A 21105-nucleotide genomic window follows, 5' to 3' on the forward strand; every position below is an offset into this window, starting at 1 on the left:
GTTGTTCCTCCTCAGGGACAGGACTTCGCATTCTCCCGGTTGAACCTCAGGAGGTTTCTGCTGGCCCATTTCTCCAGCCTGTGCAGGTCTCTCTAGATGAATTTGTGACCTCCTGGTTTGTGAGCTGCTCCTCCCAGTTTGATGTCATCTGTCACTTGCCGAGGGTGCCCTCTGCAATTTGCACATCACACAAATGTCCACCAACATTCAGCTCTACACGTCATCACTGCCTTTTCACAGGCTGTGAGCACAGTTTAAAGGTACCGAATTACTGCCAATCCCTCCAACTATTCTCAAAGACCAGATGACCAGAAAAAAGCTCCAAATGTACAGGCAAGACACACTGCAGAAAAGTCTTAATATAAACTGATTCTTACCTGTCTTGTTCAGGATCAGGGTTCATGGAGCACACCCAGCTATCAGGGTAGTTCTTCTCCACAGAGCTTAGCTGGAACGGGAGAGTCCGCCACTTCAGACATACATCTGTCACATAGACACTTTGCAAATTAAAAATACACGGTCTGACATACAATCTCATTTTTTCCCACAACCCATTCAAAGCCCAAATACCACACCAAAGTGTATGCAACAATAAGATTAGTGGCCAAAAAAAAGTGAGACGGTTGCAGGATACAGAGTCAATTCTTGCTTCATGCTCACAAAATGCTTGGATGAAACCCTCAAAGACATCCCTAACAAGAATCCAATGAAGCCTGGCATCAACTGATACCAGAGGACCTCACGCTCCTGCTGCAACAATGGCATGTACAAACCAGTCAGAACAGCCAATCCTGACATCATGGCTCAGCCCAGCAATCAGGTTGTCTCCTACCGATACCAACACAACAAAAGTCAGAGACTTATCCACTAAAAGAAAAAAAAAAATTATAATAATTGTTGCAGTTTTGATGAACCAGGAACACTTTGAGAGTATTGCTGGCCTACCAGGAAAACAACAGCTTCACAAAATCAAGTTTTGCCAGGATAATCCAAATGTCCTTAAATCAGGCTCTGCAAGGATGTCAACATGGGAGGACAAGAAGAATGAGAGTAAAGCCCCTCCTCTTTGGTAGGAACTTTGAAAGGCCTGAGAAAACCATCGAAGTAGAAGAACCTAACAAAATAATTCCACAAGAATGGCCTCCCATTCTTTTCTTACATCCTCATCCCCAAGTCCGGGGGAGAAAATAAGGGAGTTTGGTGTCACTCTACCAGGAGACAAAGTGATAGTGTTGAGCTCTCCCTAACCCTGGCAAGGGCTTACCCAGAGCTGTTTAGAGGTGCAAAGAAGAGAACTTGCATTAAATTCCAAGGAAACTGTAAAATGTTCCCTTTGCGCTCACACCCAGTACTGATCAGCAGGTTAGTGCATTCGGGTGCAAATTACTTGGCCATTTCCCATTGCCTATGGGGAAGTTTCAGATTTTACTCTGCTGCTGGGATGGGTGGCTTTGGCCAGTTCCAGTTCATAAGACATTTCTGAGCCCACTCTCAACACTGCTACTGGCCACACCTGCCCCGCTCTGTCAGGGGATCTGAAGAACATCACAGTTAGTGAACTGTGCAGGAAAGGAGCCTTATGCCAGGATGTCACAGTGTACCATCGTGTGCAGACAGAGGCAACTCACAGAGAAGACAAGCCCTAAGAGGGGATAACGATAATGAAGCCCATCTCAAATTCCTACACATTTAGCTGCTCCCCAGCTGCAGCCAGGAGTGCCCCTCCTTCCCCAGGAAGGAGCAGCCAGATCAGACGCACCGCACTGAATCGTGGTGGGGATCTCCATGGCTCTCCGGCGCTTGTAGCGTAGTTCACTAGACGGAGGCTGGTTCCAGTTTGCTGATAAATAACCAAATTCATCCCAGAACTTGATGATACCTCTCTGGGCTGGAAAACAAACCACATCCTGCTCAGTATGGAGCCATTATCACAAAATCACCACCTGCACTCTCGGCTGCCCTCCAGACACCCAAGTTTCTCCTTCCACCCCCTGGTAATCATGAAGCTTCATTACCTATAGCAACATCCTTCCAATACTGAGCCAAATGCTCTCCCATGGCCTTCAGCAAGTGTCGATACTCTTTGGCATCAGCGAAATCTTGTTTATTATGGGTTGGCTCCAGAACCAAATAGGGCACATCGACCACACCTACCACTCCTCCACATGCCCTAGAAGAGGAACACACAGTCACAAACATTAAACTGCCAGGTTTGCAACCTGAGCCATCATACAAAAAGTAAGGTGGGCTCAAATATTTGTATTTGCTGTCAAGACCTATTTTCCCTGTCCCTAGAATGAGGCACTATCGGTATCAGCACTCATCAGTGCCACACGCCAGCATTGAGCCCAAGCACTTCATACTGCTGCAGGGATGACCAAAATCCATGTAGAGAACTCAATACCAAGAAACCGGGGAAATATTAAGCAGTATTAAACATAATTTATTTGTCAGAATGCAAACTGAAGGCTGACAAAATGAGCAGGCCTCATGCTTGTGAAGAATGATTAACGCATAACCAGGTTATTGCACAACCTAAATCAGATGTAGAAATGTGCCAGGCTTAAGTAAAAAGACTGCAGAAAAATCTGCAAGACTCACATGCCGCCCTCCAGCTGCGGGCCCACCTTCTCATACATCTTGATCAGCCGACTACAGTTATAAATGAACATGCCGTCCAGCTCACGCTGCTCAATGTTCACCCCAAAGATAAAATTCAGCTCTTTGGGTTCCTTCAGTGCCCTGGAAGGGAACGAAACAGAGCCTCAGAGATGCTGAAAATAAAGCATATTATATACTGGTGTTAGAGAGAGGGTATGGAAATCTGGTATCCTTGAGCATTAAATTAATCCTGTAATCTCCTATTTCTGAAAAATACAAAGCAGTTGTTGAATGTGCATTACAACTGAACATGAACAAAATACAAAAACTTTGCAATACAGACACTATTTTAGGATGGACAGATAATTATTCATTTGGTTGTGTTTTCTCCTTCAGAACAGATTCTGGATTTTACTTCAGATGTGCTTTTGTTCAAAAAATGACAGTGAACTAGTTTCATGAGAGTGTTGTTTGGTACAGACTGGTCCTTTCCAATGCTATTTTGGTTTGTATTTTCCAGATGCAGATCCCTGTCTAGATAAACCATGAAAATTCAGATTTTGATACAAAACTGTAGTCTTGATTTTCAAATTCTGGAAAGTTCGCCTAATTCCAAGTTTTGAAAGGCTGTTCCTTAAGCTGGAAAGCTGGAGGAAACAACGCACAGCCCAAACAGACCTTTTTTTCTTTCATGCCAGGATATCAATTTGCATGATTTCTCCTTTATCTATGCAGCAGATGACTCCAACAAAAGCTGGCCTCAAATATGTTTGCGAGCTCATAGGGATTTCCGAATCTGAACTTTTGGTTACCGGAAATTCTGTCTCCAGCTAGGCAGAAAGCCTTGAGATTGATCTCTTTGTGCTATAAATCAAACAAAATCCCTGTGTCTCACAAACAGAACTACTGCTCTTTACTAGATTAAATTAATCAGGTTCCACAGTTTCCCTGAAATCCACGCTGAGGACTTTTCATAGGGAGGATCCTCAGCTTCAGGCTGAAGGTATCCTCAAATGCAAGGTCCAAACCTGTAATTACTACAAGGCAGAGCCTATACCACAGTCCTGCCCAACTCTCTCAATTTTGACCTCACTTATATCCCCCCTTCCACCCTCATAAAGTTCTTAGCACTTATGTGCTTTATTCCACTTAGGAATTTGACTTCTGCTTCAGTGGTTAGTTGAAGATAGCGGAATTCTTTAAAATGTTCTGCTGTCTACTAATATCAGATATTTAGGAGGACCTGAGCTGTGCATGCTTGAGCCCTGCACTGTGATCACCTGCATATATGAGATGTAAGTCTGTCTTAATGGTGAAACACCTCCGAATAAATCCCCAAAATTCCGAATCCCCAAAGACCAAATTCATATTCATTTTTTGTTTAAGGCCATCCTCCCCCACACAGATGTAACAGCACCCTGTGTTACACCTTCCTTTAAGATAGGTGACTATAATACTTTTCTAGGAAAACATCTGTAATAGCAATTTTCAGTACTTTTAAATCTAAACTTTTGCCAATAGGGGTTTTCAACACTGCCAACTGCTGGGCTGGAATGTGACCCTTTGGTCCCAGCTCATCAAGGTGGACAACTGTGATTCAAGAGCATGAGGAGGTGTGGCAAAACACCCACCTCAGGGATTCATTTTCTTTTTATAACTTCTGGAAAAGGATGCAGAGCCTTACATTTCAAGTAATACCATGCACTCCCCCACAAAATAGGAGGGGTATCTCCTCATTTTCATCAGAGAGGACGGGAAGTCAAATTATTATCCAAACCATGGAAAATTAAGTGGTGGTTCAAAGGCTTCGTTACTAAGAATTTAGTACCTGTCCTATCATTTGGACTTATAACCTGATCTTATGCAGGCTTTGGAAAACAGAAAGCACTTCTTTCATTGATGCACTCAGCACCAGAGAAACAGCAGAAAACTGTCCTAGGACATCCTCTGTAACTCAGGAGTTTTCCAAAAGGTTCATACAGAAGGTTTCCTATTATACACATTTTTCAGGAATTTCTTCTGTTTTCTGGATGAAGTACAAGGTTGTGGAAAAGCCTGACCTTCTGAACTGTCTCCGATCACCAGTGATGAATGCAGGGACACAGGGAAAACCATGTGCCTGCCCAGACCTTTTTTCGAGGGTCAGCTTATTAACAGGAAAAAGTATTTTGCCCATGGGCACAAGAAGCAGAAGACCATTCACAAAATTTTCCTTTGCACACTAATGTCACCAAACTCAAGAATTAAAGGACAAACTGTACATGGAAAAGTACGTGGAAGCTGAACAAAATAGTTTCTCCCATGAGTTTCTACATCCTTCAGATCTCAGCCCTAGCACTTTTAAATTAAAGCTGTATTTATTTCTTTCCTTTTAGCATTTTAAGATGCATTAGATCTATCTCTGGCAACAAGTCTGGGATAGTTCTGACCTAGGCAGCCATGTAAACTAGCATGCAAACAACCAGGTGGGAAGAGAGACATGCTGTACGCAAATCCCCAACTTCCTCAGACTCAGCATTTGTTTTAAGAGCATTTGTTTCTGGTTACCACTTAATTTGAGAAATGCAAAAAAAATGTATATAAAGAGTGAAATATTCCTGTGAGTACATCAAAAGCCAAAGTTAATTGCAATCAGACCTAAACTAGAAGCATATCTTCAAATTTCACAGCACTGACTACAAAAAATTCAGCATGTTTTCAGAAAACATCCCTACAATTCCTAAAGCTGTTTTCATTGTAACTTGTGAACATTGGTTCACCAGCCTGAATCTTACCTGCAGGTGGAAAAGTAAAAGAGTGAAAACAGCTGATGTGAAAACCAAGTAAACACCTATAGCAAACAACTTAACCCACGCATCCACATGTCTTTCAGCAGATAAGAGGGGAGCAGCAGAGGTAACCAGAATAGTGACCTAGCTGCTTGGTTTAATAGCCTGGGCATACTGGATGCCCATGGATATTTAAGCTTTGAGCTGAACTCCTCCTCCTCCACCACACACACAAAGCACAGGAGACATCTGAGCACCTGGGAGCAAACAGCCACAGAACTCCAGAATTTGGAAGCCCCTGCACTAACCACTGGGAACTCTAGAGCCTGGAAGCCCCTGCACTCACCGCTGTTTTGCATCCTTAATCCTTTTCTTGACATCAGCCTCCCGCCGCATGGTGATGGCTGAGTTCTGGACCTGACGCAGCGTCGCCTGCAAAAAGGCATTGCACAGTAAAGTTGCTGCTGGGAAATTCATAAAATTCACTCAAATTATGATTTTTTTCCCCTTTCAAAAAAAATCTGAGAAATCGTTCTAAATGTAAAAGAATTCATGACGGGTGGCAGGCGACAACCAGCATGACTCCACATGTAGGGCAGCACTTACCCTCTGTAGTTTAAGCAGCTACACAGTCGCTTGGAAAAAAATGTCTAAATGTAATTAAAAGTCCCAGGAAACTGAAACTAGAGGCAACTGAGCACAGGGAAACAGCCAGGGCACTTGGATACTTTTGTTTCCATCTGATGCCAATAGGAAGCCCATTGATTTTAAGACGGTGTCACTTGCTGACCTTCCCGGTATCCCTGAGAGCCCCCCTCCCCCTGCGGCACTGGGGTCAGCCTTGCCCCTCTCAAAGCCACAGTCCCACTGGGAGAAAGCAAAGAGCCCCTCTCCAAAAGCCCCTGCCCAAATGCCTTAGAGACAGCTGCACAGGCAGGGGGGAACAGCCAAAAAGCCCCCAGTTCCACTCCTGTTCCAACACCTCCTGTTCCCCAGGCCTCTTCCACAGAGTCTGACAGCAAACAGCATCTGGGGCTTGGAGGTCGCCTTCCCACCCAGGATATATGGGGGGCGTGGGCAAGGGAATGCCAGCATGCATCCCACTTGGGCTTGACATCAAGTGCAGAACGTGAAGCACATACAGTGGTAAGGAGATTATGGAGCTGCCTGAACGCTGCTGGCAGCTCACCATCGACTGGAGTCACCACCTGCTTAACCAGCACACAGGATGCTGCCATGGGGAGGCTGCCACAGGTGCTGCTCAGCCAGCACTGTTCCACTGCCAGTGCTCTGAACTGTCACTCAGTGCCCAAAACAAACCATGCTGCTAAAGCACAAGGCTCACCCTGGACTCCCGCGTGAGATCCCCTCCAAGGTGCTGCTCAAGGACACGAGCTTTGCTCTCTGCCTCGCGAGCCTTCTCCTCTGCTGAAACACATAGGGACAAGGATGATGTCAGCCAGTCAGTACAGGAGAGCGATTCCAGAGAGCCTTTGCTGCACAGATGTGTTACAAGGGTACAAAGAAACACAAAAAGGTACAAAAATCAAACCTTACATGAGAAGGCCCCACCAACACAGCATCTTAAACATGCTCAGAAGTCACAGTCAACACTGTCACAATTGCAGGGATAAACTCTGCAAAAGCATGTTTAAAGGAAGGATCCTAGAGGAAGTCAACAAAGAACTGGAAAGCATAAGGATACTAGTGGCCCTGCCCGCTCTGCCTGGCAATGATTCACAGAAAGATTCTCACAAAAACAGGCTTGAAAAGGAATTCCAAAGAGATCATTTTCTTGCAGAGATGAAGGGAAAAGACTACTCTCAGAAATGCTTTTGTCTCTGATAATAGCTAAATTTTGCCTGGAAAAAGACAAATCTGTGCTATCCACGAAATAGGACCCAGCGTTCTGAAAACCTACCCTGTACCTGATCCTTGCATGCAAGAAACTTAATACATAAAAGATACTCCTAGAGCAAGAGGAATGCTGGCGATAGGCACACACAACCCTTATATCGCTTAAGATTCATTCAATAAACCTCATTTTCAGCAAGGAGAATGGATTGAGAGCAGCCCTGAAAAGGACTTGGGAGTGCTGGTGGGTGAGAGGCTGGACATGCCCCAGCTGTGTGCACTGGCACCCTGAAACCCCCCGTGTGCTGGGCTCATCCCACAGCGTGGGCAGCAAGGGAGGGGAGAAATCTGCCCCTTTGCTTCGCTCCGTTGAGACGCTGCCCACCTGCAGAGCTGCCTCCAGCTCTGGGGCCTCAACATCAGAAGGACATGGAGCTTCTGGAGCAAGTCCAGAGGAGGCCACAGAGATGTTGCAAGAGCTGGAGCAGCTCTGGTCTGGAGACAGGCTGGGAGAACTTGGAGTGTTCAGCCTGGAGAAGAGAAGGCTCCAGGGAGACCTTAGAGTGCCTTCCAATGCCTAAAGGGGCTCCAAGAGAGCTGAAGAGGGACTTTGGACAAGGGCCTGGAATGACAGGACAAGGGAGAATGGCTTCTGACTGACAGAGAATAGGGCTAGAGGGACTGTTGGGAAGAAATTCTTCCATGTGAAGGTGGTGAGGTACTGGCACCGGTTACCCAAATAAACTGTGGCTGCCCCATCTCTGGAAGTGTTCAAGGCCAGGTTTGACAGGGTTTGGAGCATCCAGGTCTCGTGCAAGTTGTCCTGCCTAGTGGAAGGGCATGGAATGAGAAGAGCTTTAAGGTCCCTTCTGATCCAAACCATTCTGTGATTCTGTGATTTGGAAATACAATGGGTGCATGCTGAGGGATGGTGTGGCTCACACCAAGGTGAGCAGAAGGCCCACACCCTCGCAACAGGGGGGCAGCAGCACAGTTACAGCACACCCAAACGCCATCTCCTGCGCTGCTCTCCTCACACAGAGACAAACTGCAGCTGTGAGACTCTCAAAACAAGAAACACAACAATTGAGGAACAACCTTGTCTAAGATTTACAGAGGACGGGGTAAGCAGAAAGATGACAGGGTAGCAACTGGCTCCTAGGGATTACCAGCATCTCTCTGAAAAGCAGCACTCAGTTGCCAGACAGAAGGAAACAAAAGTCTGTAGCCAGTCAGCTCACTTATACCACTACAATAACAATCCCTTTTCCTTCCTATGCAGCATGTCATTGGAGCTGTGTTCCCCTCATTCCCACAGCAGCACTCTCTGAGTTCACAGCTGCCCACCAAGCAGGTCACAGCAGGACTGTGCTGTGTGAGCAACCATCATCAAGAGACAGCCTGGCTAAATCAAACCCACAGGAATCTGGAGGCTGTTTAAAGCACTCAGTCCATTTCAATCAGAGCTTGTAGGGAAGTTGCTGATGGGCTAAAAATATCTGTGGCTAGTGGAAAGAACACAGCAGTAATCCAAAAGGGCACAGGTCAAACCTGCTCCACTAACGCAGTGACAACTGAGACAGCTGACAGGGCTGAGGCCCCAGTGGGTAAAACGTGTGTCCTACGCAGGACAGCGAGCACGCAGCAGCTGGTACCTGCATCCACATCCTCCCAGAGGACAAAAGGCACAGCATACCCATGGCACTGCCAAGCAAGGCACTGGACACACCAAAATACTCCAAAATAATACTCAGTGTAGCACAGAGCTGTTAACGATTTCCAGTACCGGACACCTGCATGATTCCTCACCTCTCCTGTTTGTTTGCTTTCTAAACTTTGGAAGGGGATTTCCAGAAGCCAGGCAATGACAACACCAAGGTGCCTCAGTGCAGTACTCAGTCTTGGTTCTGAAGGACACAGAAAGCAGCTGATGGTCTTTCACAGCCACCTTGCCCAGGAATGGTACTTTTTTCCTAGGTCCACCCACTCACTTAGGGATCTGGATACTACAGCCTATCATATGAAGTAGGAAGTCAGTTCCCATGGAATGAAAAAAATGGCTTTTCCTCACCTTAAACATATGTATGTCTTTACTTCTTAGATGTGGCTCTTCCTACAATATGCCAAAGCCATGTCACCAATAGTCACAGCTGGCCATACATCCTCCTCCTCCAGCTATTTTCTGGTTATCCTAAGTTTTCATTCCACAAGCTCATAAGCTACTTCCAGAGAATCAGCACTCTCTCAGTCTGATGAATTCCAACACATCTCTGGCAGGCAGCTCTGGCAGGCTGGAACTGCTGTTTGCTCAGCTGAGACCCACCATTTCTCACAATGCACTCCTGGGGTTTGAAAGAGCACACTGCAAATCATTCCTGGGTGAGAATCCCTCTGGAGAGCTGGAGAAAGAAATTAATCTTTTCTATCAACAACAGAAAAAGAGAGCTTGGCTGTTACAGATTAAATCCATTTTCCTACAAGCAACGCAATGAGATGTGTGCTGCTGAGGCTGAGGATAATGCTATGAGCATATTTTAGTCCTAGAGGCTCCATGTGACCCAATCTTGCAGTAACAGTTTGAGGTCAGCTGGGAGTTTTCACCACCACACCCTAAGCATTTTGCTCAGCACCCCCTCTCCCCCAGGGGGCACTGGGACAGTTCAGTGATCCCTGCACCCCTGGAGGCACCAGGCCGGTTCACAGAATTACAGAATCCTTTAGGTTAGAAAAGACCTCCAAGATCATCGAGTCCAACCTATGACCTAACACCACTACGTCAAATAGATCATGGCACTAAGTGTCACATCCAGTTCTCCCTTAAACACCTCCATTAGCTCCCTGGGCATTCCAATGTCTAAATGACCCCTTTCGTGAAGATATTCTTCCTAATGTCCAGCCTAAAACCTCCCCTGGCACAGCTTGAGACTATGTCCTCTGGTCCTGTGACTAGATGCCTGGGAGAAGAGACCAACCCCCACCCGGCTAAAACCTCCTTTCAGGGAGTTGTAGACTAATAAGGTCTCCTCTGAGCCTCCTCTTCCCCAGGCCAAACAACCCCAGCTCCCTCAGCCGCTCCTCACAGGACATGTGCTCCAGACCCTTTACCACCTTCGTTGCCCTTCTATGGACTTGCTCCAACACCTCAATGTCCTTCTTGAAGTGAGGGACCCAGAACTGGACACAGTACTCAAGGTGTGGCCTCACCAGTGCCAAGTACAGATGGGGAAGAATCACTTCTCTAGTCCTGCTGGCCACACTATTTCTAAAACAGGCCAGGATGCCATTGGCCTTCTTGGCCACCTGGGCACAGTGCTGGTTCCCTGCACAGCCAGAGGCACCAGGCAGGTTTGGTGATGGAAATGAGTAACGTTTTCATGCCAATGAGACCTGTTCTCAGTACTAGAACACCAATGGCAGCATTTTTTCAGTCAGACACTAGAGCTCCACTTCTAAGTGGACCAATCCCTTTACATCAAGTGACAGAACAAAAATCTACTTTTTGAGCTGCCTCAACAGAAAAGGGCAAAAGGAGAACACAACCAAGAGCTTGTGATATGCTAAAGGTGAGAGCAGAACTGTGGGGTGACAGGGTTCAACCAGGCTTTGGCTGGAGTGAGGGCAGACAGCTGGGACTCCAAGGGGTATCCTGTACAGCTGTTACCCAGATGAAATGATCTCAGAGAACAATGTACATTCCTTCCATTGCATGGAAGTAATTCTGGGTCGTTTGTAGTCACTATAATAACTCAGTTCCTGAGCAATTCCAATGATTCCAGAGGCAAGCAATCCAGCAAGCGTTCAGACCTTCCCTTTGCAACAGCTGAACGAGGGCATATGCATCCCCTGAGGACTCACCTATCCTTGCCATGTGCTCTGCTTTCTTCACCTCTTGCTCTGCACGGGTCTTGAAACGGTTTGAAGTATATTTGTACATCCTGTGATGATCAAAATTTATTAATCAGCAAACTCAGCAGTAAGGTCAAACCAAGATTTCATCACTGCATGAGAGAAAAAGAAAAAAGTCCCTACAAGTAGCTACTGTATACTCCTCCCAACAGACTCAATAAATGGAAGAGGTTTACATATCAGGAACTGAACATTTTGGTTGAACCTAGGCAAAAATCTCTTTAAGTCAGAGATGTTTTAGCAGAAGTTGCAACCACAATAACCTGTCTTTTTCTGCACTAGCCAGTGGGGGCAAAATATACCCATACTCTGAGGAAATTGCAAGACTTAGAGAAATAATTTCTTCTTCAGAAGTGGAAAGGAAAAATGAATATATATGGAAAGCTTCTCAAAATCCTCCCACTACAGCTAAATAATCTTTCCTTTTTCCTGGAAACAGCTATCCACGGGTGCCATCTGACAGGTCCATCTCACACAGGGCTAGCTCAAAGCAGAAAAACAGAGATGGGCGTGTGTGAGGCCAAAGCTTATGAGTGCCTCTGAGCAGAGGCACGTAATTAGGGAAGACGACACCAAGGACAAGCAAAGCCTGCAGGAACTCGGATCATCTTAAGACACAAGGTTTTAGAAGTATCAAGAGGAAAATCCTACTTCAAATAACTCTTTATGGAAAATAAACCTTTCCAGCATTTAGCCAAAGCAAAAGCCACTAGAAATGGTTTTTACATAGGGACATAAGGCTTGACTGACCAATTGACTGGAATCACATTTAGATCCCAATGAGAGACAAGATTACCTCCAAATGGCAGATAAACTGTCAGGACTCATGAGAAACCACACTGTACAGATGAAAAGTTTTGTTTAGGTTTGTTTCTGTGGGTGGGCACATACGGATGTTGGTACTGAGGTCAGAAATAGTCTCTCCAACAGGAATCCCTTGCTTCCAAATCTAGAAAATTCACACTACAAGCACAGTTCCCTGAAATACATTTTGCTAAACTCATTTTCTGCTATTCGTAAGGATTTCCTCAGTGACAAAAAAGCAGGCAGGTGCTAACGCTTCCAGAAATCACCCAGCTGAGTGAAGTCACTGTGACAGGAGTTGTAGAGACAGGATTTTGGCAGTATCATCTCTAACTTATGTAAGATTGATGAAAGCTACCTGGGGGCAAGAGAGAGAGCACACTGAAAGCCAGGCTGCTTTCAACATGCTGGCATAACCACATTACCTCATCCATATCCAACCAATTTTTCTGAGGGAAAAAAAAAAGAGAGAAGCAAGGTGAAGCTGAATTATCCCCCCATGCCCAGCTCAGAGGCAGGGCAGCTCCTGAGGGGACTACAGGGACAGCAGGGAGCACTGTGAGCAACTGTAGGGTGTCCCAGATGATGGTACCGTGAGCCATCACCAGCCTCATGACATTCATTCCAACTGCCTTGGAGTGTCCTTGTAAAGGGACACACTTGCACATGGCCTGGCTACTTCTACCTGCACAACCCACGCTCCAACCGGTACTGGGGAAGGGATGGAAGTAACCTTTCAGGAGACACAGGCCATTCCCAAGGAAGCTGGGACTGCTAGTGAAGGATCTGCACAAAACCAGGCTGCCCCTGCCACTGGCACATTACCGGCTCCAGACAGATGAGCAGAAGCCTCTCCCACAGAAACATGGTTTCCAAAAGGGGCAGATGACAAACAGAAAACAAGTGCCTAGCTTAGGAGACACACTGTTATTCCTGAAAAACAGCACAAGGGCTGCAAACCCCTAATTTTCAGTAAAGGCATTTACATCCCCTAAATCCATGGTGGATTTCCACTCTTTGTTCTCTAACACCAACACTGGAACCTGCAGACAAGCCACTGTACAGGCTTTTCCTTCAGAGATGAAGGCAATCTGACTGACAGTCCTACTGCAGGAGGGAGCCCCCACTTAAGGCAAAGAGCCCCTCAGGATGTCCCACACCAGCTACGCAGGGTGGAACGCAGCAGCACCTCTGCTGCCTGTTCCATCCCTTTGCTGGACCAGGAAAGTTCAACACTTACCTGGTCCAGTCTACTGGGCTAGAAACACAGCCATGCTAAAGAGCTGAGCACTGATGCTGCATCAGCTGACCCCAAAGGAGCCCATGTAGGTAAAACAGAGTCAGAAATCCAGAAATTCTCTATCCGGCAAATCAGGATTTACAGTAGCAAGTTTCCTGCCATCTGCAGGGAAACAACTGACCTGGCCACCACAGGGAGTAGTGGGTGTAACATTCCTTGACTTTGCTCAGGTTTCTAATAACATCTCACACGTTCTCACATAAGGAGCTGAGGAAGTATGAGCTTGACAGACAGACCATGGCCTGAGTTAGAAACCAGCCAGACTCTTCAGGTGCCACTGGGCACATGACACTGGCCTGGGGTAGGTAACAGCGCCTTAGTGGGCTGAGAGTGGGCCCATACTACTGAAATACCACTGCAAGCCAAAATGCTATACTAAAACAATCAGCTCATACTCTACAAAATTGCTACGATTTTATTAAACCAAATCATGCTAAAGTATCTAGAATGCAGACTGTGTGCTCCCAGGGACAGAAGAACACTACTGCCTCAAGCAGATTTAAATACATGTTTCCCTTTCCCCTCCCACGCTGGTAACCTTTTCCAGTCTCTGTTCAGCCAACTGGAAGCACACCTCAGCTCACTGTCACATTTTTTGTTTAAGGGAATTTAAAAGAATAGAGAGAAAGCTATTTCTCAATCTCTATTCAAACCTAGATTAGCTACTGTTTCAAACTGCTCAGTCTAGTTTCGTTTCAGTAATAATCCCAACACCAACTATATGTATTTCCTTGTCCTGCTCAAAAAAACAACACAGTTAACCAACAGTTTTGTGTGAATATAGTATTTTGAACAAGGATCTTCATTTCTTAGTTTGTTCTGAAAGGGAGCCAAATTGCACCATTGACTCATGCAGCTTTTAAAAACATTAGATTTTCCAAAAGGTACCTCTTTTTCCATGACATCAGCACCACACGCCATTTTCTTATGGTCTGTTTCTGTGGCTTTAACATGGAATTATGCAGAATGTTTGCTGGAGAGCAAAATGCTAAACCTTTTCTCTAATGCCAAAAGGTCCCACGCATCTGCAGATTTTGGGTCCAACACTTACCTTGGCTTGTAGAGGCAGCACGAGAGTCGTTTGGTTTGCACTTTGTGTCCGTTGATGAAGATCCTCATCCTGGGATCGATGTATAGCACAGCAGCATAAGCACGGAAGGAGCGGCGCTCCGGCTTGCTGCAAGAGAGCCATTTACTTCAGAACAATGCCCTCAGCAAGACAGCCAGGTGAAAGAAAAGGCTTTTCTATTTTAACTACCATGTAGCTACATTAAGTGAGGTTTTTCTTTAAAGTTTTTTTCTATCTGTGTCTTCTCCAGAGACTCTCCATTGAACTGTACATTGTAACTACTTCTACCAAATACTGATATACGCTACTGCAGTTTCAAGCGGGAGTTTGAATACATCTGCATAATAAACGTCAAAGCTATAAAAGGGACCATTTAACACTGTGTGCCCATCTGCCAGAGATTTCTTACCCTTCGGTGAGTCAACAGTGTGCTGCCACAGAACCTGCACTGCTCACACACAGACATGGTACCACAACATTAGGAGGAAGAAGCAGTGATGCCCTGAGAGCTCGCATTAAAGAGGCTGAGAAGCATATGAGATCCCCGGAGGGATCAAAGAAGTTTGCTGCACTGTGCACTCAATAATGTCACTCTTAATACATAGAGACAGAGTTGCTTTACAGGGTCTGAAACTTCCCATGGAAAATTCAAGCACTTCAGGGAAGAAGCATGTAATCTCATTAGAAAGGTAAAGCTTGCTAAGTGTCCCCACAGAGCTCTGGGATCAAACATTTGGCTCATTTCAGCTCAGTCTTTCCTTTTCAGGCTACACATAATCAACCCAGCAAACACTCAGCTCTCTCTGAACAGGGCCCTCTGCTCCTCCAGCTGCCCTCAGAGGACATCCTTTTTCTTCCTATGCAGGAAAGTCCAGGAATGGCCCCTGTTCCCAGACAGATGTGATTATACACCCCACCTGCACCTCTGCGCCATCCACCCATGGAGGCTGACCTGAACAGCGCCTCATGTTTTACCATTTAATCACAAAATTGAACAGAAGTTTAGAAGCAGCACAGACTGACGATGAAAACATCTTTGATGAGTGTAGAAAATTAAACCTATAGCTTAGGGTTCCTTGGTTTAAGTTGTTGAAAGGGCATTGAGTCTGCTGCTTTGGCTAAGCTGAGACCAGCTAGCACAGGTGTTCACCCAAAACACAGCCACAACACCTGTGGGCTAACACATACATGAATCCCAAACTACTACAGAATAAACTACAGATCTTCTACATTCTCCAGTTCAGTACAGAAAGAGACGCTTTAGAAAACCCCATGCACACACTATATAGCCAAACCCCACACCCAGCTTGATCAGGGCCTGTAATACTGGTCACGCTTACGTTCCCTCAGGGGGTGTTTCTGCCATCTGAATGTCTTGTGGGTCAGAAGTCACATCCAGCTCTGGCTCTCCATTATCCATTAGTTTGAGGTTAAAGATGATCACCAGGGTGCCTGAGCAAGTAACAAGACGATCAGGCAAATCCCAGCCAAACCCCAAATACCTCGCCCATGACCTGCACCATCCACATGTACCTTTCTCACCACGTATCTTACTGAACTGCTCCATCACTTCCCGTTCTGATTTGAAAGGGGAATACTTGTAAATGAGCTCCGTCTCAATAGCAAACTTCTCCATGTTGTCCGTCAAAGGTTCATGGCTCCGTGCATTCCAGGTGGGCAGGGGAACAATGACCTGCAAATCCCATTGTACTGAGAGTGACTCCAGCTCTCCCACTCCAGTCAGCCCCTCCTGTGGGTCACAGCCCAGTGACCTACCCCTCCTGACAGCCCCCTAATTCACCATGAGTCCTTTCCAGTTTTTCAGTGGTTTGCACGTCTGTCAAATGCTTGAAGACCCTCTTTGCCAGCCTCTGAGTTGCTTTCCTACACCACCAGTCTCAGACTGAACCACCTCTGAGTCACCCATATGGTACCAGCTACTCACACACTCAATAGTTTTTTTTCCCCTCCCCTTGTAGCAACTTTCATAACACTAAAAAACCACTCAAACTTGCCTTTTTTAAAAATGTAAACCTCTGGCTTAATTTCTCTCACGAACTCAAATATCCTTCACTCACATTTATCCTGATCTCACTCTTTATTACTTTTATGGGGTTCTAGTAAGGTTACTGGTGGTTTCTATTTTTTGGAGCAAAAACACAGATAGAATTATAAACTGCAGCTGCACAAAGGACTTCAGTCATGGGCTGGCATCCAGCATGCACTGCCCCTCCCCAGCTTCTCTGCACAGTTCCCTACACTCACTCCCTCCCTCAGGACAGAAGATGTTTCCTGAGATACCATCCCAATGCAAATTTAAAACTTTTCATTATCGGCCTTGCCTGGAGCAACATTGCCTGAGTTATCTATTAAGATATACAAGTTTTTCATAGGTTGAACCACACTGACTTTTTATTAAAAAGAAGAATATCTGAAAGAAGAGACATGCCTGGAGTTTATGACCCATGGGTAGTAACTTCAACAACACCTTTTATTCTCTACAGAAAATCAAGTTAGAGCAATAAATTTAAATACATCTCAAACTCAAATTTTGTGGGAAAAGGAAAATGCAAGAAGTCTGAGCATTTTCTGAACTCAGCAAAAGCACCTTTAAGTGACTGAAACAAGCCCTTCAAACTTGCTGTAGAGAGACTTCTCAAAGAGAATTAAAACCAAAAGGAAGAAATCTTTGTTGACTTTGCAGAAGCCCTACAAGCATATCGCTAAAAGAAAACCATATGCTTGATCCTACAAGAGTGGCAACCAGCCCTGACACAGACCATTCCCCTGTGAGAGCTGGGCAAGTTCAGACAAGGCAGCGTTCACTAAATTACTTCATTACAACAAGCACATGCAAACCTCATTGATGCCTTCTTCCTCATGGAATGTCCGTGACAAGAGGAGACAAGTCATGGTATTGTCTTTCTTCGTGAAGAGGATAAAATCCTTCCCAATCCGCATAGAACCCCTGTAGACAGAGATCGGGCTGTGTGTTACACCTGATGTACCACACTGTTCAAAACACAGACCACTTTACTGAGCTTTCTTCCCATTATGTTCAATTATAAGATGCCAAAACCAGGTTAGGTAGAAGGGCAGAAACAGCAACTACCATTTCTCTCTAAACATCTCATTCCTTTCAGAAGGTATCTCAATCTAGACATTTTCACAGTGTTTCAAAACATTTAACACCAGTCACAGTTAAAACGTGCAGAAGTACAGCACAGCGTTCCAAACTCCTACTATGTAGACAGTTTAAATAAAAAGAAAAAAAATGTAAAAAGACAACTAGGGTGAGATGTGACAGTAACCTTCAAACCTCTGAGCAGAAATGTCAGTGACAAAGCAAGTACGCCTCTCATTTCTCTGTATCTAGAATGAACAGCAGCAGTCTGGAGACAGAATATTAATTTCCTAATATCTAACTAAAGCCTCACTGACACTTCAGTCAAGGCAGCTTAGTAGCTCATTGTCACAAAAAGGGGCAGTCCCATCTTCCTCCTCACTCTCCTATCCAAAATAGTGTCTTTGCATCTTCTCTGTTACCCTGTTACCAAACTCACCCAAAAAATCTTAACAGATAACAATTAACCTTGCATTGAAAAGAGGTATCAGTCTTACATCAGTGCATTTGTCTTGAGACTGGCTTAAGGCCATATCACAGCGATACCACAGCTCACCCTTCACATGCTGGGGCTTCAGGCAGCATTTCTCAGCTGTAATACAGTACAACTCTTATTCAAGTTTAAGAAGGGACACAGATCCGTCCTGGAAGTGCACAGGTCAGAATCCGGGATGTGTCCTATGCTGCAGTTGAATCAATACTGTCTCAAGATCCCCTAAATCCTGGGTTTTTTCCCCCCAGATTATAGAGTCCTGCCAATTTCCCAGTAGAATGCGTATAATCAAGCCACACACGCCAGGACAAAGCAGAACGGAGTAAGCCATAAAGCTCTCTAACTTTTCCAAAGACACAGCAAGCATCTTCCTCTTTCCTAGCAAATCCCCTCCAGCAAGATTTCCTCCCCATCTCTGTTCCTCTGGACTTAATCCCATTCCTCCTCTCATTCCTTCCATCATTCCCCCTTTTTCTGCTTTTGTTTGGTTTAAGAACAAAAAGAAACAGTTAAAGTCCATCTGCCTTGCACCAGACAACTTTCCTACCGAGAGGTTGCAACACTATTTTGTTCTAATTTTATTACTTGGCTGTTGCAGGCAGGTTTTTCAGATTACGGTTTGGTTTCCAGTTTTTTCATTATTTTTCCCTGGCTCTGACCTGTATCTTCTGTCTCACGCAAACACAGTGCCAAAATACTGTCATCAGCTGTGGACAGCCTTCTTGGCCACGGGAGAACCACAGCAGATGTTGACAGAGCTCCTGCCTTACCAAACCAGGGTATCTTATCTAGAGTTCATCTGCTTTTTTTTTCTGGAAAAAAAGATATACACCTTCAAGCAAAAAATACATTAACCAACCACCTGGCTTCTGACCTCCCCAACCTCAGAAGGCTGGCTTTTGTTATACCTACGATTTCAAGCCATTCCCATACTGCCCAATTTGAGTGGACTCAGGTGATCGCTTGGCTGATTTACCAAACTGGATAACACTGGCAGCTTCATCTGCAACAAAAGACAGGGAACAAAAAGAGCTTATTTTAATGTACAGACACACACACATCTTTTAAATAAAGAAGGAAGATAACTACTTCACCAACTGGAAACAGCACAGAAAGACTATAGCATGAAAGAGGACAAAAGCCCAAGCTGAAGTTCCATCCTGAAGCTGTACCACAGAGCCCTGTGAGGTGTGTGCTGCTCGAGGGCACTGACATTACCAGAAACTTTCTACAGGTGGCATGATGCCGACAAAAAGAGGTTTTAAGTTTCGGCCTAGTCCAGTGTCCCATCTGAACTACATGAAGACATTTATTCTTGTAAAAAAAAAAAAAAATCCATAAAAATGGGCTGTTTATGTCCACCACAGTTATCAATACTCATAAACCAAAACCTTGGGAAGTGGCAGCTCTGCTGCATCCCATGTCCCACTGACACCACACACTTGAGAGCACTGGAACTAGAGCATAAGTCAGGACTATAAAAAAGGTCAGGAATCCAGAAAAAACACTACTATTTCTTCACAGTGCTGAATTGAACACTTTGGTTAATTAAAGCACTAGTAGGACAGAAGCTAACTTTGGCAGCAGATTGCTGGACCCCTGGCAGCAGGACAGCTGGGAGGAAAGGCAGCATGAGCAGGTCCCACAGCAATTAGTGGAGTATTTCATTAGCACAGGACAAAATGAAAGGACATGATGGCTTTACAGCTGAGAGGGTTTGTCATTTTTAGTTCCAGCCTTTCTACTTTCAAGGGATAAAGCCAAAATTTTAACATCATCCCTCGGACAGAATGATTCCTTTCCCTTCCCCGAAGAGATAGCAATCATTCCACCAGAGGGTTTACTGGGAGAAATGAAGTGCAATTCCAGAGACAAGGAACACAAAGTGCCTTAACAGGAAGGCTAACAACAATTACAGCTCTCAAATGCATACACAAGCTGTGAGGGAGCACAGGACATCACTCACCCCGCCAGGCTGAGGGAAGCTGAGCCCATGGACTGGCTAGATTTCAGCACCCAGGAGACTCGCTCAGGCTCACCAGCCATGACAGCCAGTTTTACAGTACGATATTCAGCATTAACAGCATTGGTCTGACATGGCATCACTGAGCTGGTGTCAGAATGCCATTTTCAGTTGAAATCATATTCAGATTTAAAGCCACAAATACAGGAGAGCAACTGTGCAAACCCCTCACTGTCTCAACTGCGGGTGTTCATAATGGAGCTCCACAGCTATTCCAAAACCAACTTTGGACTGGATGAGGGTACCTCTGCCTTCTCTTCAGCCTACTGTAGTATTTTCTAGCCAAAGAAAACATTGGAATATCTTGTATGTGAGATATGGGTAAAGATGTCCATGATGACATCATTATTATTATTATTATTATTATTACTCTAACTACGATGACTGTGTTATTTTTAAAGCCTGGTCAGGAAAGGGGATAGGGAATATTCTAAGAAGAAAAGGACTACTGGAACCTTTTTGTTGTATAAACATTTTTCAATAACTATTTTTAAGAAACCTTCAGGAAGCTAAAAAAGTTAGAGTAATTATCCAAAGCATTTCCTCTTTTAGAAAAGGTGACCATATTGGTCATCACTCAATGCTGGGTGTCTGAAACCACTCTATAACGACTCTGCTTTCAGGGCAGAGAGACGAAGGTAGTGCTGAGCAGAGGGGACTGTGAGGGAGCACCTCTCTGCTCCAAACTGTCTGTCTCTGGGAGAGACTTAATCTTTACATCCTCTAAAGAATCAAGATACAAATGAATTTTTTTTCAGCTCTTTTGAGTTAAGGCTCTGGAGGGAGTTTCACTTAAGGCTATTTTAGTCACAGTGGTTCTGTTCTGTCGTGTTTCAGAGCTACTAGATTAAAAAAAGGCAAACTCCCTGGCAAGAAAAAGGAGGAGAGGGGGGGAACTATGCCAAAAGACGAAAGAAAAACAAGTTGAAGAAATTCACTCAATATGGCAGATTTGATCTTCAGAGTCCAAGAAATCAAGGGCACATTGTCATAGGCTGAAACTGGCCCCCCTGAGAGGCCGGGGGGTCTCAGAGGTGATTGGGTGCCAGGGCAGTGTTCCCTGAAGAGCCAATCACTGTCCATGTTGTTCACTTCTGCTCAAAATCATATATCACAGCACCAGAAGCTGTTGGCAGTTCTGTCTTGGTTGTTTTGCTGTTGGT

At 45.1% G+C, this 21105-nt stretch overlaps 1 protein-coding gene across 4 annotated transcripts in view; it reads right to left on the reverse strand.

Annotated features, from left to right (window-relative positions):
• MORC2 (MORC family CW-type zinc finger 2) overlaps window positions 1-21105 on the reverse strand; it is a 48443-nt gene that overhangs the window by 11068 nt on the left and 16270 nt on the right. The window contains exons 5-16 of one of the 4 annotated variants that reach the window (XM_027665462.1): window positions 18832-18922; window positions 17162-17270; window positions 15845-15995; window positions 15643-15754; window positions 14285-14410; window positions 11079-11158; window positions 6715-6797; window positions 5716-5801; window positions 2602-2742; window positions 2016-2170; window positions 1760-1888; window positions 378-483 (exon numbers count right to left, since the gene is read on the reverse strand). In XM_027665462.1, coding sequence (XP_027521263.1) covers window positions 378-483; window positions 1760-1888; window positions 2016-2170; window positions 2602-2742; window positions 5716-5801; window positions 6715-6797; window positions 11079-11158; window positions 14285-14410; window positions 15643-15754; window positions 15845-15995; window positions 17162-17270; window positions 18832-18922 — 1369 coding nt within the window. Of the gene's footprint in view, window positions 1-377; window positions 484-1759; window positions 1889-2015; window positions 2171-2601; window positions 2743-5715; window positions 5802-6714; window positions 6798-11078; window positions 11159-14284; window positions 14411-15642; window positions 15755-15835; window positions 15996-17161; window positions 17271-18827; window positions 18926-21105 lie in introns of those variants that run through there. The other 3 variants (XM_027665461.1, XM_027665460.1, XM_027665464.1) reach the window with 3 other exon arrangements.

Source organism: Corapipo altera, unplaced genomic scaffold (assembly GCF_003945725.1).
Source record: "Corapipo altera isolate COAL_440 unplaced genomic scaffold, ASM394572v1 151, whole genome shotgun sequence".
NCBI classification, from domain to species: Eukaryota; Metazoa; Chordata; class Aves; order Passeriformes; family Pipridae; genus Corapipo; species Corapipo altera.